Raw genomic sequence first — 27,795 nt, 5'->3', positions numbered from 1 at the left:
TTGCCACACAAAACCAATACAATGACATCATTGTATGGGGCAACACAGCAGAAGAAGTCTTTGAGAAAGGGAAGAAAATAATCCAAATCCTTCTGAAAGCCGGTTTTGCCATAAAAGAAAGTAAGGTCAAGGGACCTGCACGGGAGATCCAGTTTTTAGGAATAAAATGGCAAGATGGATGTCGTCAGATCCCAATGGATGAGATCAACAAAATAGCAGCTACGTCTACACCAACTAGCAAAAAGGAAACACAAGCTTTCTTAAGCATTTTGGGGTTTTTGGGGAATGCATATTCCAAATTACAGTCTGATTGTAAGCCCTCTCTATCAAGTGACCCGGAAGAAGAATGATTTTAAATGAGGCCCTGAGCAACAACAAGCCTTTCAACAAATTAAACGGGAGATTGTTCATGCAGTAGCCCTTGGACCAGTCCGAGCAGGACAAGATGTTAAAAATGTGCTCTATACTGCAGCCGGAAAGAATGGCCCTACCTGGAGCCTCTGGCAGAAAGCACCTGGGGAGACCCAAGGCTGACCCCTGGGGTTTTGGAGTCGAGGATATCGAGGATCCGAGGCCTGCTATACTCCAAGTGAAAAAGAGATATTGGCAGCATATGAAGGAGTTCGAGCTGCCTCAGAAGTGGTTGGTACTGAAACACAGCTCCTCTTGGCACCCCTACTGCCGGTGCTGGGCTGGATGTTCAAAGGGAGGGTCTCCCCTAAACATCATGCAACTGATGCCACGTGCAGTAAGTGGGTCACACTGATCACACAACGGGCTCGCATAGGAAACCCCAGTTGCCCAGGAATTTTGGAAGTGATCACGGCCTGGCCAGAAGGCAAAGATTTTGGAATGTCGCCAGAGGAGGAGGTGACACGTGCTGAAGAGGCCCCACTGTACAATAAACTGTCAGAAAACTGTCAGAAAATGAGAAGCAATATGCCCTGTTCACTGATGGGTCCTGTCGCATTGTGGGAAAGCATCGGAGGTGGAAGGCTGCTGTATGGATTCCTATACGACAAGTCGCAGAAATTGCTGAAGGAGAAGGTGAATCGAGTCAGTTTGAAGAGGTGAAAGCCATCCAGCTAGCATTAGACATTGCTGAAGGAGAAAAGTGGCCAGTGCTCTATCTCTATACTGACTCATGGATGGTGGCAAATGCCCTGTGGGGGTGGTTACAGCAATGGAAGCAGAGCAACTGGCAACGCAGAGGTAAACCCATCTGGGCTGCTGCGTTGTTGCAAGATATTGCATCCCAGCTAGAGAACCTGGTTGTAAAAGTATGTCATGTTGATGCTCACGTACCCAAGAGTTGGGCCACTGAAGAACATCAAAACAACCAGCAGGTGGATCAGGCTGCCAAGATTGAAGTGTCTCAGGTGGACCTGGACTGGCAACATAAGGGTGAGCTATTTATGGCTTGGTGGGCCCATGACACCTCAGGCCATCAGGGAAGAGATGCAACATATAGATGGGCTTGTGATCGAGGGGTGGACTTGACCATGGACACTATTGCACAAGTTATCCATGAATGTGAAACATGTGCTGCAATTAAGCAAGCCAAGTGGTTAAAGCCCCTGTGGTATGGAGGATGATGGCTGAAATATAAATATGGGGAAGCCTGGCAGATTGACTATATCACACTCCCACAAACTCACCAAGGCAAGTGCCATGTGCTTACAATGGTGGAAGCAACCACCGGATGGCTGGAAACATATTCTGTGCCCCATGCCACCACCCTGAACACTATTCTGGGCCTTGAAAAGCAGGTCTTGTGGCGACATGGCACCCCAGAAAGAACTGAGTGAGTCAGACAACGGGACTGTCATGGTTTAACCCCAGCCAGCAACCAAACACCACGCAGCCACTCACTCACTTCCCCTCCACCCAGTGGGATGGGGGAGAGAACTGGGAAAAAAAAGTAAAAATTGTGGATTGAGAGAAGAACAGTTTAATAGATCAGAAAGGAAGAAACTAATAATGATAATAGTAACAGTACTAAAATGACAATAATAATAAAAGGATCGGAATATATGAAAGCAGTGATGCACAATGCAGTTGCTCACCACTTGTTGATGGATGCACAGTTAGTTCCCAAGCAGCAACCCCCCCAGGCCAACTCCCCCCAGTTTATATACTAGGCATGTCGTCACATGGTACAGAATAGCCCTTTGGCCAATTTGGGTCAGGTGCCCTGGCTGTGTCCCCTCCCAACTCCTTGTGCCCCTCCAGCCTTCTTGCTGGCTGGGCATGAGAAGCTGAAAAATCCTTGACTTAGTCTAAACACTACTTAGCAACAACTGAAAACATCAGTTTTCATGTATGACATGCGTCATAGGCTCCCTATGTTACAATCGAGGCGTGTTTTGGCACCCACTGGCCACGTGTGCCGAAACCCGTTCCTCTGCCAATGTATAAATACTGGGATTTTTCTGAAGAGCATCAGGCTGGTGTATGGCGAGGCCACCGTTGCCTCCGTGGGGATGCCCACGTAAAGCTGGCACCTACCGATTGCTGGGCTGAGCTCGTGACGCAAGACGGCACAAGAATGTACGGATGGTCCATCTTCCTCACAGTCCTCAGGTCGGTATGTTAATTTGCTTTACAAGATACCCTTAGCATAACACACATCTGTAGTTAATAAATGCTTGCTTTTTCCCCTTATAGTCAGTGTGTGTGTGTTCGCCTTCTCGGGAATCCTCGAAACCACCCTAAAACACAGTGTTATCAACATTCTTCTCATACTGAACCCAAAACATAACACTATACCAGCTACTACAAAGAAAATTAACTATCCCAGCTGAAACCAGGACAGGGACTCATTTCCGAAACAACCTCATAGACACCTGGGACAAAGAGCATGGCATTGAGTGGGTATATCACATCCCTTATTGTGTGACAGCCTCTGGGAAAATCGAACAATAAAATGGACTGCTAAAAACTACACTGAGAGCAATGGGGGTCGTTGGACCTTCAAACATTGGGATACACATTTTGCAAAAGGTACCTGGTTAGTTAACACTAGAGGGTCTACCAATCAAGCTGGTCCTGCCCAATCAAAACTTTTATGTACTGTAGAAAGGGATAAAGTCCCTGTAGTGCACATAACAAATATGTTAGGGAAGACAGTCTGGGTTACTCCTGCCTCAGGCAAATGCAAACCCATTCGTGGGATTGCTTTTGCTCAAGGGCCTGGGTGCACTTGGTGGGTGATGCGAAAAGATGGGGAAGTTCGATGTATACCTCTAAGTTGCTTAAACCCAGCTCCTCAAAATAATTGTTGACAAAGTATTTCTAATTCTCTGATTGCTCAACCCAAAGACTCTTTGCACTCAGCTACAACTGGAGCTACTGAGAAATTACTCTATAAACACATACAGCACTGCATAAAGTACACTGCAATCTCAGATTCTAAATTAGCACTCTTTAGCTTAATCTCTCTTTGTTCCTTCTTTACAGTGGGCAAGATTGCTACTACCTCACTACTCAAGGCAGTTTTGAAGACACTGTCATCAGTGTATGAGTTACTGAGAAAGGTCTGAGGAACAGAAGGATTCTGCCTTTAGAACAGAATTGTGTTCAATAAATACAACATATGACACTGAACAATTAGGATAAAAGAAAGATGAATGCCCAAGTAAATATTAACATGTGTAGTAATTAGCCAGGACTCTTGGGACTGTGGAAAGGAGGAGTAATAAGGTATATGATCAGGTAACCAAAGACTTAATATATACAAAAAACTTGAATTAAGGCTACTTGGGCATGTTTCATTCTGTCCTTTGCAAACTTTCTGAATGTTGAACTTTGCAATCATAATGTATTTTCAACGCTGGGCCTTTTTGGTCTATGTATCTTAGAAACAAATTTATTAGAGAGCACTTACCTCGGTTTACTTACTGCATAACACAGCTGGAAATATTTATGGCTTTTGGCCCCACTGTGACTGTTACATCTCAATTAACAGACTGTCTGACTTTTCTAGCAGAGGTTGTATGACAGTAGTATATTAATCTGAAGTACTTTAATTATGCAAGAAATTTCTGTACAGGAAGCTTGATATATACTATACAGTATATATAGGAATGTTTGTTCAGTAGAACAAACTGATAAGGAGATATGAGAAGGAGACATGAGATCAGTGCTGTGAAAGACAGTAAAAATACCCAGAGCTCAGCCCTTCAAACTGTAATGTGGTGTTTCATAAAAGAGCATCTGTTTTCCAGTAGGGAGCATTGGCCGAGGTACTCTTGGGAAAAGAGCATCAGCATCAGCTCACTGCCTTAGCTTTATCAGTTCTATAGTTTATTTGATAATGTTTGGTCAATATACCAGTACCCACATTATTATTTATTAGCTGTATGTTGGTGAGAACAGCCTGCATGTTATTCTACTTGAATCTCTGCTGGCTCCAAAGTAAGAACATAAATTGGTGAAATCTCATGGGAGATTTAAAAACTCAACAAACCACTTACTTATCCAACAGGCAAGAGGACTAGAACATGGAAAATATTACATCCAAATGAAAAATATTACCTTCAAAAATTAACTTCAAGACACAGCAAGAAATTACATGCAGGGAATAACATCAGACATGCGCATTTATGAATTAAGCAAAGTTAATACATATTGGAAATGTTCACTGTTTCTAAGGTAGTACTCTTCGTAGACAAGGAAAAGAATTTTTTTTTTTTAAATATCGTCACTCAGTGAAAAACTAAACAGTTAAAAAAGTAAAAAAACTATATACTAGCAACAGCACAATATATTTTATAATGGTGAACTTACTGGCTCTTTCATTCCTAGAGATAAATTTATGCACTTTGCCTACACTACAGTACCATTCTCCCTAAGTAGAGAATTTAAAGAAATGTACGGGTTCATTCTGCTCCTTGGAAAATAGTATGTTCTGGCAGATATAGAATCATAGAATAAATTAGGTTGCAAGGTCATGTCGTCTAACCCCGTACTGAAAGCAGGGCCAACTTGCATCAGATTGCTCAGGGCTTTGTCCATTCCATTTATGAATATCTCCAAGGACGAAGATTTCACAGCCTCTTTGGGTGCCTGTTCCAGTATTTGACTACCTTCACTGTGAAAAAATACTTAACATGTAACTGGAATTTCCCTTGTTGCATGATGCCTTTAAAATACTTCTAGGTGTTGTAAATATCCAAGTATTTAATATATAAGAACAATGCTCTATTGGCTAAGTTCCAAAATTCAATTTATTCAAATCCCTGTGATTATATAATTTTTGCCTATTATGAATTTTTCTCAAAGAATGTCACAGAAACTTGGAGCCAAAAATTATTCTATTTAGCAATGGCAGAATAGCTACCATGACTTTCTATGGTGAGATGAGGAACCAATGTATATCAAAAGTACTGCCAGATAGGAACTAAGTTGGCCCATACTATAATGCTGTAATTCATTTTATCCAATATTAGACATCTAATAGTTTGATGTTTAGTTTAAGTTAATCATGTAGATTCCATCCAGAGGCAAAAAAGAGAGACAGACACATTGGGGTTACTCAGGTCACCTCAAGCTACTTTTTTTCCGCAACTACAGACAGTGGTTTGACAACTGTAGCCAATGCTAGGAAATGTAGTACAGTCTGTCTTAAAAAATGATGATTCATTTTAGCAGCTACTGGTATCTTGGTATACAACGGCTCTATTAATTCTGTCTCTTCATATTTTATATATTTCTTTTCAGCTTGAGAAAATTACTGAGAAGCTCAATTGAGCAGTTATAAATCTCTAATTCTTAATTAAAAAGTATCACTGGCTGTAGCTGTATCCTCGGGAGAGAGGCTGACGCGTCGTGGGCGTTGCCGGGGCAACCGCGGGACATTTAAACGGCCCTGGGGAGCGCCGGTGACCAGGGCTTGGTGTGGCAGTTCACGCAGGCAGGGAGTGCAGGCAGGGCGCAGCCCCCCTCTTCCTCTTCCAAGCTCGAGAAGGCTACTCAAGCAGTGGGCGTCAGCCCAGAGGGAGACCCAGGTATGGTTGCCACTCGGGTGAAAGCCATTGCTAGGAAAAACATGGCGACGCATTCAGAGGTCCCATGTAAACGTGCAGCTGTCCAGGTCTCTGGCTGCAGGGATTGCCTGAGTCTATCACTGATGACGGAGGGCAACAGGGGCACCTCTTGTGTGAGGTGTGACCAGGTGAGTGATCTGCTCAGCCTGGTGGTAGAGCTGAAGGAGGAAGTGGAAAGGTTGAGGAGTATCAGGGAGCGTGAGAGGGAGATCGATTGGTGGGCCCGCACCCTGCCATCCCTGAGGCAGAGGCAGCAGATGGAGGCTCCGCAAGAAGCGGAGGACCCCCTGCCCTCTTGCCATCAGGCAGGAGGGGACCTAAGAGATGGAGGGGAATGGATACAGGTCCCTGCTCGGAGAGGCAGGCGAATCCGCTCCCGGTCTCCCTCACCTTCCCAGTTGCCCCTACACAACAGGTATGGGGCTCTGGAACTTGAGGACCAGGCCAGCGAAGATCAGGGTATAGATGAAGCCCTATCTAGGGAGGTGCCTAGGCCCAGTCGGGCAGCCCCATGCATTTTCACATCCTCTGAAAAAAGAAAAAGGAGGGTAATTGTCGTAGGCGACTCCCTCTTGAGGGGGACAGAGGGCCCAATATGCAGACCTGACCCATCCCACAGGGAAGTCTGCTGCCTCCCTGGGGCCCGGGTGAAAGACATTACCAGGGAACTCCCTGGTCTGGTTCGGACCTCTGATTATTACCCATTGCTGGTTGTGCAGGTTGGCAGTGATGAGATTGCAGAGAGAAATCCAAAGGCAATCAAAAGGGACTTCAGGGCACTGGGGCGATTAGTGGAAGGATCGGGAGCACAGGTAGTGTTTTCCTCAATCCCTTCAGTGGCAGGGAAATATACTGAAAGGAACAGGAAAACACATCTGGTTAACACGTGGCTCAGAGGCTGGTGCCATCGGTGGAATTTTGGGTTTTTTGATCATGGGGAGGTTTACACGGCACCAGGCTTGCTAGCGACAGATGGCATCCAGCTATCTCAAAGGGGTAAGAGAATACTCGCTCGTGAGATGGCGGGGCTCATAGAGAGGGCTTTAAACTAGATTTGAAGGGGGTAAGGGATAAAACTAGGTGCACCAGAGATGAGCCTGGGGGCAGCATGCCGATGTTAGGGGTGGATTCGATAGGCCAGCTCAAGTGCATCTATGCCAACGCACGCAGCATGGGTAATAAACAGGAGGAGCTGGAAGCCATCGTGCAGCAGGATAGATATGACGTAGTCGCCATCACGGAAATATGGTGGGATGACTCCCATGACTGGAGTGCTGCGATGGATGGCTCTAAGCTCTTCAGAAGGGATAGGCAAGGTAGAAGAGGTGGTGGGGTGGCTCTCTATGTTAGGGAATGTTTTGAATGTATAGAGCTACACGATTCTGATGACAAGGTCAAGTGCTTATGGATAAGGATGAGAGAGGAAGCCAATAAGGCAGATATTGTGCTGGGAGTCTGTTATAGACCACCCAACCAGGTTGAAGAGACGGATGAATCATTCTACAAGCGGCTGGCAGTAGCCTCAGAATCGTGTGCCCTTGTCCTTGTGGGGGGCTTCAACTTTCCAGATGTCTGCTGGAAATACAGCACAGCAGTGAGTAAACAATCTAGGAGGTTCCTGGAGTGTGTGGAAGATAACTTCCTGACACAGCTGGTAGGTGAGCCAACCAGGGGAGGAGCCTTGCTAGATCTATTGTTTACGAACAGGGAAGGACTGGTGGGAGGTGTGATGGTCGGAGGCCGTCTTGGGCTTAGCGACCATGAAATGATAGAATTCTCTATTCTTGGTGAGGCAAGGAAGGTGGTCAGCAAAACCACCACTATGGACTTCCAGAGGGCAAACTTTGGCCTTTTCAGGACACTGGTTGAGAGAGTCCCTTGGGAGACGGTCCTGAAGGGCAAAGGGGTCCAGGAGGGATGGACATTCTTTAAGAAGGAAATCTTAAAGGTTCAGGAGCAGGCTATTCCCATGTGCCGCAAGTCAAACCGCCGAGGAAAACGACCGGCCTGGCTGAACGGGGAGTTTTTGCTAGGACTCAAGAAAAAAAGGAGAGTTTATCATCTCTGGAAGAAAGGGCGGGCAACTTGGGAGGAGTACAGGGATCTTCTTAGATCATACAGAGAGAAAATTAGAAAGGCAAAAGCTCAGCTAGAACTAAACCTGGCCACTATTGTAAGGGACAACAAAAAATGTTTTTACAAATATGTTAACAGTAAAAAGAATCCCAAGGAGAATATCTTTCCTTTAATGGATACAGAAGGGAACGTAGCAACCAGAGATGAGGAAAAGGCTGAGGTACTTAATGCCTTCTTTGCCTCAGTCTTTAATAGTGAGACCAGTTATCCTCAGGGTACTCCGCCCCCTGAGCTGGAAGGTGAGGATGAAAAGCAGAATATACCCCCCTTAATCCAGGAGGAAACAGTGACCTACTACGCCATCTGGACACTCACAAATCTATGGAACCCAATGGGATCCATCCAAGAGTACTGAGGGAACTGGTGGAGGTCCTTGCCAAGACACTCTCCATCATCTATCAGTGATCCTGGTCAACAGGGGAGGTCCCAGAGGACTGGAGGCTTGCCAATGTGACGCCGATTTACAAGAAGGGTCGGAGGGAGGATCCGGGGAACTACAGGCCTGTCAGCCTGACCTTTGTACCGGGGAAGATTATGGAACAGTTTGTCTTGAGAGCACTCACATGGCAAGTCCAGGACAAGCAGGGGATCAGGCCCAGCCAGCATGGGTTTACGAAAGGCAGGTCCTGCTTGACCAACCTGATCTCCTTCTATGACCAGGTGACCCGCCTAGTGGATGAGGGAAAGGCTGTGGATGTTGTCTACCTTGACTTCAGCAAGGCCTTTGACACTGTCTCTCATGGCATACTCCTTGAGAAGCTGGCATCTCATGGCTTGGACAAGTGTACTCTTTGCTGGGTGAAAAACTGGCTGGATGGACGAGCCCAGAGGGTTGTGGTGAATGGGGTGAAATCCAGTTGGTGGTGGGTCACAAGTGGTGTTCCCCAGGGCTCGGTGTTGGGCCCCGTTCTGTTTAATATCTTTATCAATGATTTGGATGAGGGGATTGAGTGCACCCTCAGCAAGTTTGCAGATGACACCAATTTGGGAGGGAGGGTTGATCTGCTTGAGGGTAGGGAGGCTCTACAGAGAGATCTGGACAGGCTGGATTGATGGGCCGAGGCCAATTGTATGAAGTTCAACAAGGCCAAGTGCCGGGTCCTGCACTTCGGTCACAGCAACCCCATGCAGCGCTACAGGCTTGGGGAAGAGTGGCTGGAAAGCTGCCCGGCAGAGAAAGACCTGGGCGTGCTGGTTGACAGCTGGCTGAATATGAGCCAGCAGTGTGCCCAGGTGGCCAAGAAGGCCAATGGCATCCTAGCCTGTACCAGAAATAGTGTGGCCAGCAGGTGCAGGGAGATGATTGTTCCCCTGTATTTGGCACTGGTGAAGCCGCACCTCGAGTACTGTGTTCAGTTTTGGGCCCCTCACTACAAGAAAGACATTGAGGTACTAGAACGTGTCCAGAGAAGGGCAACAAAGTTGGTGAGGGGCCTGGAGCATAAGTCTTATGAGGAGCGGCTGAGGGAGCTGGGGCTGTTTAGTCTAGAGAAGAGGAGGCTGAGGGGAGACCTTATCGCTCTCTACAACTACCTGAAAGGGGGTTGTAGTGAGGTGGGTGCTGGTCTCTTCTGTCAGGTGGCTGGAGATAGGATGAGAGGAAATGGCCTCAAGTTGCGGCAAGGGAGGTTTAGGTTGGATATTAGGAAAAATTTCTTTACTGAGAGGGTTGTCAGACATTGGAATGGGCTGCCCAGGGAAGTGGTTGAGTCACCATCCCTGGAGGTATTAAAAAAGCGCATAGACAAGGCACTTCAGGACATGGTTTAGTGGGCATGGTTGACAGTTGGACTTGATGATCTTGAAGGTCTTTTCCAACCTTAAATGATTTTATGATTCTATAGCTACATGTGAAAAATACATTATGGGATCTTTCAGCATGACAGAAAATACATAAGGTTAATTACAAGATCTTCATTACAGTTCATTACAGAACTTTGTCTTGTCTTTACCTGGTATATTATGCTGAGATATTATTTGGGAAAAGAGTATTTACAATTAGCACAGATACAGTTCCAATCAGTGTGCCATCACAGAGTAATGAGGTTACTGAGTAACCTGTTCAGTAAATTATTTGCATTTCTACATCTTCCTTTCAGTAGATGGCTAATCAAACATGAAATTATTAGAGATGCATTTTCACTAAAGAAAGGCCATCTCCTTTGTGTGTAAACATACTCTGTGGGGTAGATTTCAGTTCTGAATCTAGTGTCTAGTTTTATAAAGGTGGGTAGCTTTTTAACCATAAGATGCTCTTAATATTTATTCGTCTTTTGCTATAAGCTGGAATTGCCGGATAAATAACAACAGGGATAGTAAGGAATCAGTTTAGTACTAAAACCCTGCCATATTGCTCCACCAAACACTTGCCCTCAAATATCTTACCCAACAAATAACCTCAGTATGGTCATTATGCTTAAAGTAATCAGTTTCTGCTAACTTAGCTGTTTCTTTCCTAGACTGAAAATGTTCACACCAATAGTTATCAGTGTGATCAGAATTGCTCTGTTTGCTCTGCTTATTTTAAAGAACTCTTCAAGTTATACCAGTTACTCCTTTTATTCATCAGTAGCTTATTACATGTGGGCCTGTGAGAGACTGAAAGAGTTAATGTCTCAAACATTGTGGTGGGGCAAGTTCTGCATAATGATGAAATCTGCATAACAACGAACTCTGCATAGCAACAAATCACAGGTGAAAAGAAGCAGGATCAGCACAGGACAGGGAGGGTGTCCTGGAAGGTGCACAGCTCAGTGTTCTGATATGCCGAGCAGGGCAGCTCACCATATATGGCCAAAGATCAAACAATGGTCATGTCTGCAGGGAGGGAGAAGTTACTCCCCAAATGACCCCGAAGCCCACCGACCCATTTCCTGAAGGTTCTGAAAGCACAAACTGCGCATGACACCTAATTAGCCTAATGAGTTTGAGTGCCTACTCGAAGAAGGGGCAAGAATGATAAAAGGACATGAATTGAAGCCCCACATGTGCGTGCCCTCTGAAACTGGACCCTTAGACTGGCTGGACCAACACTGGACCCAGGACTGGTGAAATCTCTCTCTTCTCTCTTCCCATAACCCCTACACTACATCCCTTTAGACACAAAACTGTTGACCAAGTCTGGGACTAGGAGTGGATCTAGCTGCCCCTAGGCTCCTCTCTGAGAAGGAGTCTAGAAAGCAAGGGGGTCTGCTCTGAACCTCGTGACTAAATGGGAGGGCTCTCCTTATTTTCGTCCCTGAATTGATATATATGTGTTTCCTGGTTTCAGCTGGGATAGAGTTAATTGTCTTCCTAGTACCTGATACAGTGCTATGTTTTGGATTCAGTATGAGAAGAATGTTGATAACACTGATGTTTTCAGTTGTTGCTAAGTAATGTTTAGCCTAAAGTCAAGGATTTTTCAGCTTCTCATGCCCAGCCAGCAAGAAGGCTGGAGGGGCACAAGAAGTTGGCATAGGACACAGCCAGGGCAGCTGACCCAAAGCGGCCAACAGTTTATCCCATACCATGTGACGTCATGTCTAGTATATAAACTGGGGGGAGTGGGGCTGGGGGGAATCACTGCTTGGGAACTAACAGGGCGTCAATCGGCAGGTGGTGAGCAATTGCATTGTTCATCATTTGTACATTCCAATCCTTTTATTTCTATTGTCATTTTATTAGTGTTATTATCATTATTAGTTTCTTCTTTTCTGTTCTATTAAACTGTTCTTATCTCAACCCACGAGTTTTACTTCTTTTCCCGATTCTCTCCCCCATCCCACTGGGTGGGGGGGGAGTGAGTGAGCGGCTGCACGGTGCTTAGTTGCTGGCTGGGGTTAAACCACGACAATGTGGTTACCATGTGTTATACGGTTTACTGAAGTAGTTTCATGCCAATTCCTGTTGTGAGAAACCCCGCCACCTACTGTTATGCCTTCCAAGTTCAGGCTGCTGCTGCCATAAATAAAGGGTTCAACTGATCGTTTGGTGTTGCTTCACCTTAATTTAGCCCAAGGGAATTCGAACTCACCATGACCCCTCCCTGGTGTGTCCAGCACGAGTTGTGACAGGGCCAACCATTAAAAAAGGCAAAACGTACATATTGTGTGTTAAGGACAGTTGAGAAGCAGGATTTCTACGATACAGCTATGGTAGTTTCAGCCAGAAAGGCAGTGTGGCTAAAGCAGCTGAAATACTGACATCACAGTGCTGGAAACACAGCACCAGATTCAGCTGCATCAGAGATCACCTTACAGATTTCCTAGGAGCCCACCTGGGAAATGACACTTTACAGTCATCCAAAATATTTGAGAGACTCATTAGTATGAAATGTGAGGTGAACTTCCTTACTACCATAAGTCACCTGTGTGTCCTCACACTTTCTTTGTCAGAATAGGAGGAGCAAATGCTGTGTCTGTAGTATACTCTGAGACTTCAGAGCACTTGAATTTGTGTAAAGTAAATGGCAAGCACAGTGACTTGATTAGACAGCCCCTAAAATGGTTCATTCAGGATATGAAAGTAATTTTTGGAAGCATAAATTCATAATAATGGAACAAAACAAACTCTTATGCTGCAAAGAGAACAGTAAAAAAGAAAACTTTAGTTTGAGTAACAGTTATTTAACAATGATGTATCAAACAGAAGATAGGGACTTTTAAAGGGTTTTTAAATCTTTAGGCAGCCTGTGTTATAAGTCAAGCTCCTTGTTACCTTCTATTTTAATTACTGTCCTACCGACATCCTCTGACTACTGATCATGACTGGAATTACAGTCTGGCTAGACAGATTCTCCTATGAAGAAAAACATGGACACAGGGCATCCTGGCTGTAACTCCTATAAAGCTCATAACAAAGCAAACACATGTTAGTGTTGAAACCTGACCTAAAACAAAACACCACGATATGCATGAACTGAAATTTTTCAAAACCTTTCATTTTGCAGTAGTTACTCTAATAAAATGACTAAGATAGCTTTCTCACTGATCTGACTAATGACAGCTAAAACTTTTGGTTTGGGAACACTCTTTTAAAAAAAATTTCAGCCTTCTAAACTACAAGGACATTAGTGATACACGCCTAATATGACACACTTCTGTAAGAATGATGAGAATGGAATAGAAATACAACTTTTTTTCAGTAGCTGAAAAGCTTCGGTGGTATAGTTCATTTTACAGTTTGGTGCTTTGTCTTTCATGAATATCCATGCATGCTCCAAAAGACTCTTCTGTTTTTTTAAATCAGCATCTGTATATTTGTGCAATTCAATACCTTTCTGATGAAACTGCAGCGATCCTAGCAGATATATGGACTTAAGCATTTCTGTTGTGTACATTTCTAAGCAACACTGCAACTGGATGTATAATCTACAGAGTTCAGGATGAATTTCACCATCTTCTGGGCTGCAATAAAAGAGAAAAATTTTAGTTAGGAATGGGACTGGGAGGACCTGAGGGTCATCAAACCCACTTCCCTACTGTTTCAAGCAATCTAATCAGAAACACTACTCACTCTAATCAGAAACTGTCCCACTTTCTCCGCTGCAACAATCTAGGGAAAACGACACATCGCCAGGGACTCGCCCTGGGGAGAAAACGGACCAACACAGATACTGTGGATCAAACTATTTCTCCATTTATTAACTGCGCAACACTCGGTTATATATGTTTCTAGTATCTACTCACGCATAAGCCATTTGTTGATCGGTTAACATGCGCCATTCACGCGCTTAAACAATAGTCTAATTGGATAAAGTCCTCTAATCACGCGAATAGTTTCCTCCACCTGCATGCCGTCTTGCACTCTGTCTTCAGTCACGTCGCCCTCCTGTTATCAGTCACGTACGCCTGACCTTGTTCTACTTTTTGTGCATTCTTCAGCAAGCTCATAATAATTGTGCCTTTGTGCAGTTAGTAAACTTACAACAACAGATGTGCCTTGTGCAGTTTCCTTCGTCCTCCCACAATTTCTCCCACAAATTCTCCCACAAGAAACAAGTCAGTTGTAGTCTTTTGGTTCTATAGTTTCTGCCTGAATTTCCTTTTCCCCCCTGTGTTTAAATTATTAGTCATGTGATACTGCACTGTGAGGAGAATGGAAGGTTCAAGAATTTTTTCAGAACAGTAATAACAATTTTGAAAATAAAAATTGAAATCAAGAGTGTTACGGGTTTGTGTGGCGCAGGTTTTTTTTGGTAGCAAGGGAGGGGCCGCAGGGACGGCTCCTGTGAGAAGCTGCTAGAAGCTCCCCCAGCTCCAAGTCGGACCGGCCTCTGGCCCAGGCCAACCCAATCAGTGACAGTGGTAGCACCTCTGGGAGAACAGATTTAAGAATGGGAACCGGTAGTGAGTAGTGAGATTGGAATGTGAGAGGAACACCTATGCAGATACCTAGGTCAGTGAGGAAGGAGGGGGAGGAGGGGTGCCTGAGGAGGTGGATGCCCCTGCAGCTTGTGGTGAGACGGCAGGCTGTCCCCCTGCAGCCCGTGGAGGTGAACGGTGGAGCGGAGGCTCCTGAAGATGGCCGTGACTCCATGGGAAAGCCCGCGCTGGAGCAGTTTGTGACTGAAGATCAGCCCGCAGAAAGGACCCACACCAGGGAAGTTCGGGAAGAACTGAAGCCCGTGGAAAGGACTCACGCCAGGGAAGTTTGTGAGGAACTGCAGCCCACGGAAAGGACTCACATTGGAGAAGTTCTTGAAGGACTGTCTCCTGTGGGAGGGACCCCACAGTGGAGCAGGGGACAAGTGAGGAGTCCTCCCCCTGAGGAGGAAGGAGCGGTGGAGACAATGTGTGGCTAGCTGACCCCAAGCCCCGTCCCCTGTTCCCTTGCACCGCCAGGGGGAGGAGGTAGAGAAAACCAGGAATGGAGTTGAGCCAGGAAGGAGGGAGGGGTGGGGGGAAGGTGTTCTAAGGTTTGGTTTTATTTCCTAATATCCTTGGTTTGTTTTGATTGGTAGTCAATGAAATTGATTTTGTTTCTTCCCCAAGTTGAGCCTGTCTTTTGCCCATGACCATAAGTGGTGAGTGATCCCTCCCTGTCCTTGTCTCGACCCACAAGCCTGCCTTTATATTTTCTCCTCATCCCACCGTGGCCAGGGGGACGTGGGGGAGGAGTGAGCCAGCGGCTGCATGGTGCTTTGTTACTGGCTGGGCTTAAACCACGACAAAGAGTAATCTTACATCTCCAATTAATTGCTTAGGACACTAAGAAATAATGTACCCAGATCCAGGAACCAATTCTCATGCCTGGTTGTAACATTGGACATCAAATCTCACTTCTGTAGGCTGAGAATGCTGCATGGGAATAAACATACTATTTTATAAACTTAACTGTTTCTGTGAGTGCTAAAGAAGTGATTTACTCAGTCCTACCTGAGAATTAAGTTTTCAATGCCCCTTCCAAAGGTACTTTCAATAGGCAGTAAGTGGCAAGATTGAAGAGTTAGGATTTCAGCCATTTCATGTTCAGACATTCTTGCTATTGGTTTGCTACGTAATGATGTTAAATGGTAAGACAACCCCCAAAACTGGGTTTTATAACAACTAGAGAAACTTGCTTTTCTAAATAACCTGAACCTAATGGCATTTCTGAATACTACTGCTAAGAAACAAAACAAAAAAAAATTCAGCACACTTTCAGATTTCTAGCCTATGAATAATATAAATGAAGCTTTCACAGTAAAAGGTTGCTAGCATTCTTTACGGTGATTGAATTTCCTGTGGTTAAAATGATACTTCAAACGACCCTCCTGTATATGAATTAAAATTAGACTTGTGGATTTCCTCACAGGCACCAAAGCAACTTACCTGATAAATTATTTGCAGCAACACTAGATTGGGCTGCTATGCTCAAATAATTTCTTAATACCAATCTAGGCCAAACACTGCAAGACAATGTCTATTTAAACTAGTAAAATATGTTCTTTCTGACCTAAGGTAAGAGGTCATTACTTATACCTAGATCCAGGGTCCAGTCAAAATATTAAGTCCAGCTCTTTTGTCAAGAACAAAGCTTAAACACTCTATTTTAAGGAAAATCCTATCAGTTTGTGCTAATATAATTTTACTGAAGTTCAGTTCAAATGAATACTGCATACTAAAACCTGTTAATTCTTGTATTTGAGATTTGCCATTATTTCTAACAAAGGAGACCATCCATTGCCTAGAAAGCATGTACCTTCTGCCACTGATTTCAGTGACACCAAGGAAGAATATGCTCAGTCATATCCTGGGGTAAGAAAACAGACAGGGCCAGTATAAGATAGACCCTGGTTTATTTCTGTATGTGTGGCTCAGTGGGCAGGAAAAGGGAGCAATCTCAAAGGAATATTTGATGCAAGGACTTGCCATAATCTGTCTCCAATGAGGGAGAAACTGTGTGGTTTTCCAAGGTCCTCAAGGGTTCCTGTCCCTCCAAGTGACATCAGAAATCAAATGGGACCATGAAGGTTTCACAGAATTGGCCAGGACCTTTCTAAAAGGAAAGAACAACCTTAGCACTTCCACGGCATATCAAGGAAGGCTACTGATGTTTGTACATGCCAATGAAAACTGGTAAGAATCACAGTAGTGGTAAGCTGTACAATCAAGAATGCTTAAAGAAGCAAAAAATGCAGCCAAAAAGGAAAAGAGACAGTTGGAAAAGACTGAAGATTGAAAAGAAATCATGCTGGACTTAGAAGGGACAAAGGAAGATCGATCTCACCTGCCAATCCATTGCAAAGTAGAACTCATTGAAAAGGCAGAAAATTACTGGAGTACAAATTGCAATTGCTGTGGTCTGTGTTACTTCAGGAGCAATGCCATACACATGATAATAAACCTGCCTATCCTGGGAGCTCTATTTCTTTTAGCTAGACTATTATATATTCATTTCTCTTAAGCCACATCTAGTTTCACTTTTAAAGTGAAGTCTGTATTTGTTGAAAAATTATATCATACATGATATGGTCTTTCCTGCATCTTAGTGTAAATACAGAATAAAGCTATGGTAGCAGAACAAAAAGGGTTCCCTCCCCAATACCTTAAAGATGTCTTTCTAGGCACTTGCTATAATATTTCTTCCTATTCTCAGTGATTCCAACTCTGAAAACATTTGATAGCCTTAAGTCCCTGAATATTTTTCCTGAAAAATTAGCTACCTGACAATTTTTTTTTATTCAGTCAAATCCTTAACTGCATATGAAAACACATATTTGCTGGAAATGGATCAAATCTCACATTCTTTTCAAAGGATATTTTTAGTGACTGCATAAGCAGCAGTATAACAGAATAAAGAACTCCAATTCTGAAACACTGAAAATTATGCTTAGAAGATACAACACAGCGATATAACACACATACATGCACACAAAATTACTTTGGGATAAACTAAATTTGAATTTTTAAAAACTGTACCTAATTGCAGACTCCTCAGATACTTAGAGGTTCTACTTTGTATATTACAATATTTTATACTTATCTTGCATTAAGTATCTAGTGCTTTTTATCTTGCTTTAATCCATAGTATCTAGTACTGGTTTAATAAGAGTTAAATCTTAACATTCTCTGCAGTTGTGTTTGCTGTTTCTTTCATTTTTAACCAATCTGTTATATGAATTACAGCTGTTAGATCTGTGATTGCTTAGTTATTTAGAAATTGACTCTTCTCTGCATAAACAATAACCATAAATTTAACAGCATTTCTTTTCAAATTGGCAGATGGCAAGAAGGGTTTTTAATGTAATCATATTGGTATTAATGAAAGATAAAACACATATAGCTCAGATTTAAATTTAATTTGTTTTAATATAAATCAGGAGCAGATCTTCAGAAGTAGACTGTTATTTCTAAATCTTACCAGCATGTTCAAGACCAGCATCTAGTCCTTCATTTTGTATGTACTGCTCCTAATGATTTCAACATTTTCTGTAAAAGAATTGCTACAAAATTGGATGAATCTTAGAGCAGAATAGGATGCTGATGTTTGATGCAAGAGGCAGTCTCAGGAGTAGATGTAACCTTACAGAACTCATCTACAGAACTAAATACAGCAAAAGTACAGCACACCACATTTTCTTCCTCTGGAATAGTATTTTAACTTTCTGAACTTTGGGTCTTATATACATCTTTTTATTTCTCTGATAACTAAATTTAAGAACCATGTGATACATATTTAGATAATACATGGCCTCTTGGAGGCTTTTGCCATCCTGATTTGTCTTACCTTTTAGCTTACAGATGAGATCTTTTTATACCCCTTAGTGTCACATATTCTTACATGTGCATTGAACACTATTCCCTAGTTCAGAACCATGGAATTACTGCAGTAGATGGGGATACAGCTTTTTTTTTTTTTCCCATCATCTACATCACTTACTGTTGCAGCTCTTGTTTCCCCATGAGCACACATACAGTAATTTCCTTTGAGCTATCCTTACCAATAAAGGGATTACAAAAAGATTTAAGAGTGTAGAATTCCATTTACTTTCCATATTTAGCACCCAGCTCCAAAATTTAGCTCTTAAAAATCATTACTCATTTCATGTAATACTTAAGTCCTTGAGCCCCACCAACATACACACAAGCACATTCAGTTTCTGCTTGATTTTCCTAGATGCCTAAACTTTTCTTTCTGAGCAGGGTTTCCTCTGTCCTTAAGACAAGCAGTTACACAACTAGTAATGGATGAGTCATTCATTTCCCTATTCCACCTGCAGGGCATTGCGCCATTAACATTCATGTGCAAAATGGAACCTGTACAAAATAAAGCCACCACAGATGGCAACAATGACCTTTTTCTGCTCAGTGATGAGAGCACTCTCTGACAGGGAGATACAGATCTACTCCACTTTCTTATCCGAGTATGAATCTGTCTGTTTCTTCTGAAAGCTAGGATTCTTTAACCACAAAACTCTCACTAACAAGAGTATGGAAACTTACATCATGAAAACATAATTTCCTTGTAGCAGATTTAGATAAAAGTGGATTATTGTCCTATTTTTCTTTGCATTGTTTCATATGTTAGAAATCCTTAGATTTTTTAAGAGTCATGGTCATTACAGGAACTTTATTTACAATGTTGAATGTATTTCTTCCTTTCTAGCTGTCACTGGCAAAAAGATTGAGGGTCTGCACACAGGTGTAAGAAAACATTATGTTCCTCATACAGCTATTTCATTTCTAAGAAGCAAAAATGGTGAAAACTTTTCTTTAAAACTTTTTTGGTCTTACTGACAGAATTTTTAATTGTGCAGACTAAGAAAGCAGCAATTATATACAAGAAGATTGGCTCATAAGCCAATTTGAATTTATTAGTGGGTTTCTATTCACAGATGAGCTGGAAGAGTATTAGAAAGCACAGTAAGAGGTATTTTAATTGACTTTTTTTTGCTGTTGTAAATCTAATATATTTTTCTTGTAAACTCATATTTCTGAATAGCATGAGAATAAGAACTAAAGGAATCTCTGATATATGCATGTTCTGACCCATTCTTGGGTTTTTTCCAAGAATATGGAGCATCTGTAATTGTACTGTAGGCAAAATTTTTCTCTCATTTGCAAATCCAGAGTAACAGCAGTGACATCCAAGAAAAATATTTTTAATTATCCAAAGGTTGTCCAATGAGAATTATTTCCAGGCCACTACCCTCACTGATTGTCTCAAACTGTTTAATTAGTGTTTACTTGCAATAATGACCACAAGAATTCCATTAGCTTCCAACCAAACAATTTTCTCCTATGCACGTATATAGGCCTCATTTTCATCTCTGAAAGCCACATGCTCCGATGCCAACACACATAAAGATTTCTTTTATAATCCCTGATGTACATTCTGTGTGGTGAGCTTAAAATTTCTCTTCAAAGAATCATCAGTTTCACTTCTCTCTAATTTTCTATTCCTATATGTTCAGTGTCATGCCATGAGAAATGTTAAACAGGGGACTAGTACAGACATAACTTTCGGAATGCTGATTATGATATGTTTATTATTAAATAACTATATACCAAATTGGTATTTATGTACATAGAGAAGTTCATGCAAACTTGTATTATTACCCCCTAAAATCAGCTACCTCTGTTTCAGTTAGTCCAGCTGATTTCTTTATGAAGACCACTTAGATATTTAAGATAAATCTCATATAACACAATCTCATGCAACTACTGTGATAAATCGTGTTGTCAGAGTTGTTTAATAGCTTAAATGCAGCTGAACATACAAGAGCTAGCACAGCACCAAGCACCTGCCCATGAGCCAAAGACCTCATCCCTGGCTTCTGAGCACAGCTGCCACAAGGCTGTGTGAATAGGAATTGTGCTCACTTCCTGCATCCATTGTGGAACAGAAATTTTCTTGCTTCTCCCTATCTGCTCAGGTAAGATAAAGAGGTACTGATAACCTTTAGAGGATTTGGATACATAGGTTGTGGCTTCTTGGGGATACTTCATCTGACAGGAGAGCACTACTGCCTTTCACAAGATGAATGCAATGAATGGCCCATGTAGGGAGGGACCAAAGATAGAATTTATGGAATTCTACTGCTCTGAAAAAGCCTCTTGATTTGCCAGTGAAGCTGCAAGACACACATGTTCCCATACATGAGGAAGGGGAAATGGAAAGATGGGTGTACACATGCTTAAGCAAATATTTTGCATGTAGGGTAAAGTTTATAGGTCCATACAAGCTGGCATATAGCTTAACAACTATCAGGCTTCACTCCCGCCTGATCTTCACTAGAAAACTATACTTTGATTTTCGAATAGAATTAAGAGAATGGGTTCCTTCATACAGAGATTTTTTTTTTGTTTTGTTTTTAATGATAAAAACTCTGTATGAAAGAAAGCCAGATGGTTAGCTTATTACTACCAACAACCACATTTCCCATCATGAGGTCTGCAGGATTACTTGTTTGACCTAGAAACACTTGCTGATGTCTAGGGAAAACTGGAAGATCATTTGGCTCTGCTTTTCCTTTTTTCTCTCTCTGCTAAATTATGCTGATAGCTGCATATTAAATACTTTCAAATATCCTGTCTCTCCCTTACTATGAATTTCCATAGTTATCACATGAATACTACACAACCAGGGTGCCAGAAATGGTAGAAGTCCTTATTCAAAGATGTGAATACTACTCAGTTGATGAGAAACTCGTACTGCTATGTGAGCCATACTTCTGCAGTTTGAGAGCTCTGATATCTATGTGTATTAAAAGTAGTTACAAAACAGAAAATGCTGGTTTGTTTCTTTATATAACAGTAGCTTAAGTCACACAGTTTATCAGGCTGCTATTAAAAGTAAAAGTATAAATTTTTGTAAATACAACTTATATCTATAACATTATTATATTTTTTCATACTTTAACCATTGGTAAAATTGATGGTTTTCTTTCCATAAAATCCTGCTTTTTAAAAATCAGGTAATGTTGGTCAACTGAATATGTTTATGAAGCACTGACAAGAGGTGGAATTTACTTTCCTTATATTATCCTAAGCTGATATTTAAAATAAAACCTATAGAGGGAGCTCTTATACCAACCATATACTACCTGCTATAAGTAAGAAAGGTGAATGCAGCACTTCGGATAATCATTTTAAAATAAAAGAATAAACATGATTAAAATGTCCCTCCTTAACATGAAAAGGTAAAGAGTGAAAACTCCATTTAAAATTTTTGATTTTTTTTCCAAAATAGTTGACAGATTATTTTATTGTACTGCCAAAATTTTGTTTAAAAAACACCTTCAGGTTTTCCTGAATTCCCACTGGTGTCCAGCATTCATAGTTCCACTGAAATTAGTGAAACTTAAGACTGCTAAAACTGAACAAAGCTTCTGGTTTAATTCTGAATTTAACTTAAAAATTTTAGTCACACATTTACAACAGAGAAGTATTTTACTATTACTGTCAACAACATTTAAAAATACATGTTGGTGTATTATCTATGGTTAAAAGAATGGCTAAGTTATATAAAGGGTTTGATATACCTTTTTGTAAAAGTACTTTTTTGACAAATTCTATGCTTAACTCTAAGGAAAAGTATCATTTTTATGAACAGCATCAATAGTTCTAAAATAATATGAGATAAAAGAACTATCTAAACATATAATGAAGACTGTTTATTTTAGATATCAGCTAAAGGAAAATAAACCTTTGGCAAATCAGAAGTGAAAATGAATTAATCAAATTCTGCTTTACGGCCCATATATGTACTTCCCATGAAAACTAATGGAAATTGTCTTGATAAGTGGTGGAAAATTACTGTCCACAAATATTACCCTGTAGGTTGTCTTTTAATTTAGTATCAGAAACACTGCAGTTTAGAAATATATAGCAGCTACAAAAATACCACAAAAAGGATCTGGATACAAGACCTACCTCGGAGATTATGGTTCTTCTGCTAGAATGAAAAATGTGACAAATACTGCAGAGGAGATATGCTTAATCCCCTTAGATACTGAGGGCAAGAGGCCCCTCTGATTATGGCTCGGGTGCAACAGCCTAATAAACTTGCTTCTGCTTTTGTATCTTAAACACATCATTTATTTCTTTATCACTTAATCTTTCATCTTTAAAGGTAACAAAAGACTTGCTGATTTATTTTGACCAAGTAGAAAAGTCATCCAACTACAATGTTTTCTTCTAAACAGATCTTGAGAAAACATTCTTATTTGTGTTCCTCCCATCTGCTGGGTTGTGTTGTTTTATTCTAAAATATATGTTTCACACAAACTGGTGTCAGTTTCAGTATCATATGTTGGTTTTTTGTTCTCTACTAATGCACTGTAATATGGTGATACAACTGCTACACAACATCCCAGTCCAGCCAGAGGAAAAGCAGGGCTAGTTCTTTCTAGTAGACCTATAAACGGTTGCAATGTTGTTTTTATTAAATCAGATTGTTGTTTCAAAGCAGCTACAACAGCACTCTCAATAACAGAAGACGTGATCAGATTTTGTTTAGTTAGACCAGTGTAAATCTCCAAGTACTCTCATAAGGCTGATGGAGTCACTCTGGATATATGATAATACAAGTAGAATAAAACCACAATGCATTGACTCATATTGTAGAAACTTTTCTAACTCCCAAGTTGATGGCAGTTTAGATATTTCCATGCTAGAACAGTTTCGCTAGAACTATAACAGTAGGAAATATACTTTTGTTATCCATTCAAGAAAATCTCACAGACTTCCATAAAAGGTATCTGATAAACCAAGGGCCATGTATGGTCTGCAAATTACAGTCATTTTGAATATACTGCTGCTTCCTTTTTCTGGCTGGCTCCCTCTTTCAGAAATACCTCTAAAGGAAAAAAAAAATAGCATAACTTATTTTATTGAAATCTTTGACCTTTTTTTCTGTTGAAGTTCTAAAATTCTTTTGGAAACTCACTATATATACGACAAAAACTCATATATATACAACAAAGTAACCTGCTCGGTTGATGTGGGGCGAGCGGTGGACATTGTCTACCTGGATTTCTCCAAGGCTTTCGATATGGTTTCCCACAGCCTCCTCCTAGAGAAACTGATGCGTTACAGTCTAGACAAGCGGTCTGTGCAGTGGGTGGGGAACTGGCTGACAGGCCGCACCCAGAGGGTGGTGGTAAATAGCTCCTTTGGAAACTGGCAATCTGTCACAAGTGCGGTCCCCCAGGGATCAATATTGGACCCAACGCTGTTTAATATCTACATAAGCGATCTGGATGATGGGATCAAGTGTACCCTGAAGAAGTTTGCCAATTATACCAAACTGAGTGGGGAAGTGGACACTTCAGAAGGGAGAGCCACCCTGCAGGAAGACCTGGATAGGTTGAAAGAGTGGGCTAACAAGAACCTTATGAAGTTCAACAAGGACAAGTGTAAGGTCTTGCACCTGGGAAAACATAACCCAGGAGTGCAGCACAGGCTGGGATCTACCTAGCTGGGGAGCAGCTCTGTGGAAAGGGACCTGGGGGTCCTGGTGGACAAGCGGCTCAATATGAGCGAACAGTGTGCTGCTGCGGCAAAGAAAGCCAACAGGATGCTGGAATGCATCAACAAGGGCATCACCAGCAGAGATAAAGAAGTCATTATTCCACTCTACTCAGCGCTTGTCAGGCCACACCTGGAATACTGTGTTCCGGTTTGGTCCCCGCTATGCAAAAAAGATATGGACAGGCTGGAGAGGGTTCAGAGAAGGGCCACAAAGATGATCAACAGACTGGGAAGCTTGCCATATGAGGAAAGGCTGAGAGAACTGAGTTTGTTCAGCCTTGCGAAAAGAAGGCTTAGGGAAGACCTTATCACCATATTCCAGTATTTAAAGGGTGGCTACAAAGAAGATGGAGACTCCCTTTTTACAAGGAATCACATGGAAAAGAGGAGGGGTAATGGGTACAAGTTACTCCTGGGGAGATTCCGATTGGACACAAGAGGAAAATTTTTCACAATGAGAACAATCAGCTATTGGAATAATCTCCCCAGGGAAGTGGTGGATTCCTCAACATTGGACACTTTTAAGATTCAGCTGGACAGGGTGCTGGGCCATCTTGTCTAGACCGTGCTTTTGCCAAGAAAGGTTGGACCGGATGATCCTTGAGCTCCCTTCCAACCTGGTATTCTATGATTCTATGATTCTATAATATGAGATAATTACTACAGATGCAGTAAGCTTGCCTTTAAAATGGATTAATTAATTACTAACTAATTAATACTGTGATTCTTCCACACCCCTGACTTTATGTTATCAGGAGAACAAGTACACTGTTTTTAAGAGCTGTACATGTACTTTGCAGCATATCCAGTAGTTGCAGGTGCTATTCAGAAAACGTTTTTTTGAAACAATCAGAATCACAGACTGGAATTTGCTAGATTTGTTCCCTCAGAAGCGAATTTTACTTGCTGAATTAACTCAAGCATGGGCAAGAAGTAAATTACCAGAGGATTATCCAAACTATTCCACTAGAGGACAAACCGATTACCACCACTTGGTAAAACTTCTTGAACTTGAGTCAAACAGCACTAATACAGGAAATTTTATTCAAACCCACTCCACTTTAGGTAAGACTAGGTGTATTGGGTGTAGGTGGTGTTGGGGAATTTTTATGGTACTCCTCGAGGTGAATTAATTACATGTTTGTGCTTAAATATAAAAGAAAAATTTAATGAACAATGCATTGGGCAGAGTCCTACTGCAATAAGTGGTTCTACATGGACTCTGCAAAGATGCGTCACAAGCACATTCCTTATATACACTGGCACCAGCACCAATCCCCTGAGCGGTTGCATGGGGCACCTCAGCCTGGCCCTGGGTCCATCCCCCAGCTCAGCTCTGCTGCCCAAAGGTGGCCCCTGAGCACTCTGTCATTCTGTCTCTGGCATTCCTGCATCCAGCCAGTTTAACCCCTTCTGCAGTTGGGCCTTCTTGCCCTCGGTGCCAGATCATTTCTTGGTCACAAATTACCACTGCTGAGCAGTTACAATTTGAATTTCCCCTTCAGTGGCAAGGTTTTGGTAGTGGTGGGAGCTAGAGGGTGGCCTCTGTGAGACGAGGTGAGGGGCTGCCCTGTGCTGGACGCAGCCATTTCCAGCCAGCTCCAAAATGGACACATGGCAGAACACAGCTGAGCCCATCAGCCAAGTGTGTGGCACCTCTTTGAAAACTTATTTAAAAAAGGGCAGAAAACGTCACAGGGAGAGAGGAAGAGGGAACAAAAAGAGTGAGAAAAAAGAAAGGGAACATCAAGGTCAGAGAAAGGAGGAGGTTCTCCATGGCAGAGCAGATACTCCCTGCAGCCCATGGAGAGGAACACACCAGAGCAGATGGATATTCCCAAAAGAACTGCCACCTGTGGAGAGCCCATGCTGGAGCAGATTTTCCTGACAGGACTGCAGCCTGTGAAGGAGCCCATGCTAGAGCAGAGGAAAAGCGTGAGGAGGAAGACAAGGCAGATAGGAGCTGTTATGAACTGATTGTAACCCCCCATTCCCCATCTTCCCTGCACTGCTCTGGGGGCAGGTAGAGGAGTCTGGAGTGAAGTTGAGCATGGGAAAGGGGGAAAAAAGGTGTTGTTTTAGTGTTTGTCTTCCTACTACCTGAATTAGTAATTATTTTAATTGGCAATAAATTAGGTTAATCTTCCCCAAGTCAAGCCTGTTTTGCCCGTGACAGAGGTTGGTAAGCAATGGCCCTGTCTTTATCCTGACGCACAAGCTTTCTCATTCCTGTTCTTCTTATTTTGTCCCCATGTCCCACTGAGGGGGGAGTGAGCAAGCAGTTGGGTGGGAGTTTGGCTGTTGGCCAAGGCTAACCCTCCACACTAGCTAAGCTTAAAATCCCTGACAGGATACTTCTAAGCACTCTGAATTTCAAGTGAAACTGCACATGTGTCTAATTATGCTTTTGAGTTACTATAACATTTTCAAAAAATAAATGCAGGGCTTGACCACCACACCTTTGCAGAAACTCTAAGTCCGCTTTCCATCATTCTTTTCTTCAGCTGACTGTCCCTTGCCTTTACTTTAGGGAAATCCATAAGACCTCTGCACTAGCCAAAGATGAGCTGAACAGGACCTTTCTCTCTGCACATTATCAGGCTCCCTATTGAGAAGAGGTGGTGTCAAGTTAGATGAAAGAAAACTTTGGGTGAGCTCTCAAGTCAGCCTTGCTTAGGTCTAGCCTCAGCTGGACAAAAAATCTGACTCACAGCCTCACTGCCTCAAATATGATAGGCAGTACTAAATAATAGATAAACCCAAACCACAGCACAGACCTTCCAGAAAAGATCTGTGCTAACCAAGAAGTAGGTAGTCAGATTAGTTGGATATGCAACAATTTTTAAGTTTCCCAAAGAAATTCCTGTTCAGCACCCTGCCTTGTCAGCATCTGCAAGTTGTTCTCAAATGAGTTTCTTTGATAAACAAGGAGTGAGAGCACAGACAGGTCTGTGCCAGCCAACAGGCTGAAGCCCAGTATACCTCCATATTGCTTCTTAACTTGACTGCAGACATCAGAAACTCATGCTGCCTATGGATTTCCCCTTAGATTTTAATTAAGCTTCTAAGTTCTTTAAAATGTCCCTTAATTACTTACTACTCACTAATAAATTATTTATAAACTCTATCTTTCAAAAGTCTGCAAAATTTAAATGGTAAGAATTCATATCTACACTCCTGTATAGTTCCTTTGGTTAATAGTTGGAAAGAGAATGTTTGAAAACTATCAAAACAAGTATCTTGTGCAGGATAGTCTATGAAATTTGTTCTGATCTGTGTGGACAAATAGGGTCAGACTTCCCAGAAAGGCTTGAAAATGAATGAAATACTTTGGGTATTTGCTGTTGTAGGATCTAGATCATAACAAACTACTAACATATGGGGTTTGGAAGGAACTCTGCTGCAGGCAAGTGATGCCATCTGCTGTTGACTATCCACAGAGTTGTCTTGGTTTAACCCCAGCCAGCAACTAAGCACCACGCAGTCACTCACTCCCCACCCACCAACAGGGATGGGGAGAAAATCGGGAAAAGAAGTAAAACTCGTGGGTTGAGATAAGAACGGTTTAATAGAACAGAAAAGAAGAAACTAATAATGATAATGATAACACTAATAAAATGACAACAGCACTAATGAAAGGATTGGGATGTACAAATGATGCGCAGTGCAATTGC

The 27,795-nt window shown here is 42.1% G+C and overlaps 1 protein-coding gene across 4 annotated transcripts in view; it reads right to left on the bottom strand.

Annotated features, from left to right (window-relative positions):
- LOC121232880 (regulator of G-protein signaling 7-binding protein-like) overlaps positions 1 to 27,795 on the bottom strand; it is a 91,051-nt gene that overhangs the window by 25,936 nt on the left and 37,320 nt on the right. For all 4 annotated transcript variants that reach the window (XM_041121387.1, XM_041121388.1, XM_041121389.1 and 1 more), the window contains one exon: positions 13,440 to 13,570. In XM_041121387.1, the coding sequence (XP_040977321.1) occupies positions 13,440 to 13,570 (131 nt within the window). The remainder of the gene's footprint in view (positions 1 to 13,439; positions 13,571 to 27,795) is intronic.

This window comes from Aquila chrysaetos (assembly GCF_900496995.4).
Source record: "Aquila chrysaetos chrysaetos chromosome W unlocalized genomic scaffold, bAquChr1.4 W_unloc_1, whole genome shotgun sequence".
Taxonomy (NCBI): Eukaryota; Metazoa; Chordata; class Aves; order Accipitriformes; family Accipitridae; genus Aquila; species Aquila chrysaetos.
Note: the sequence above shows the minus strand (reverse complement) of the source record. Positions and strands in the feature narration are given on the sequence as shown.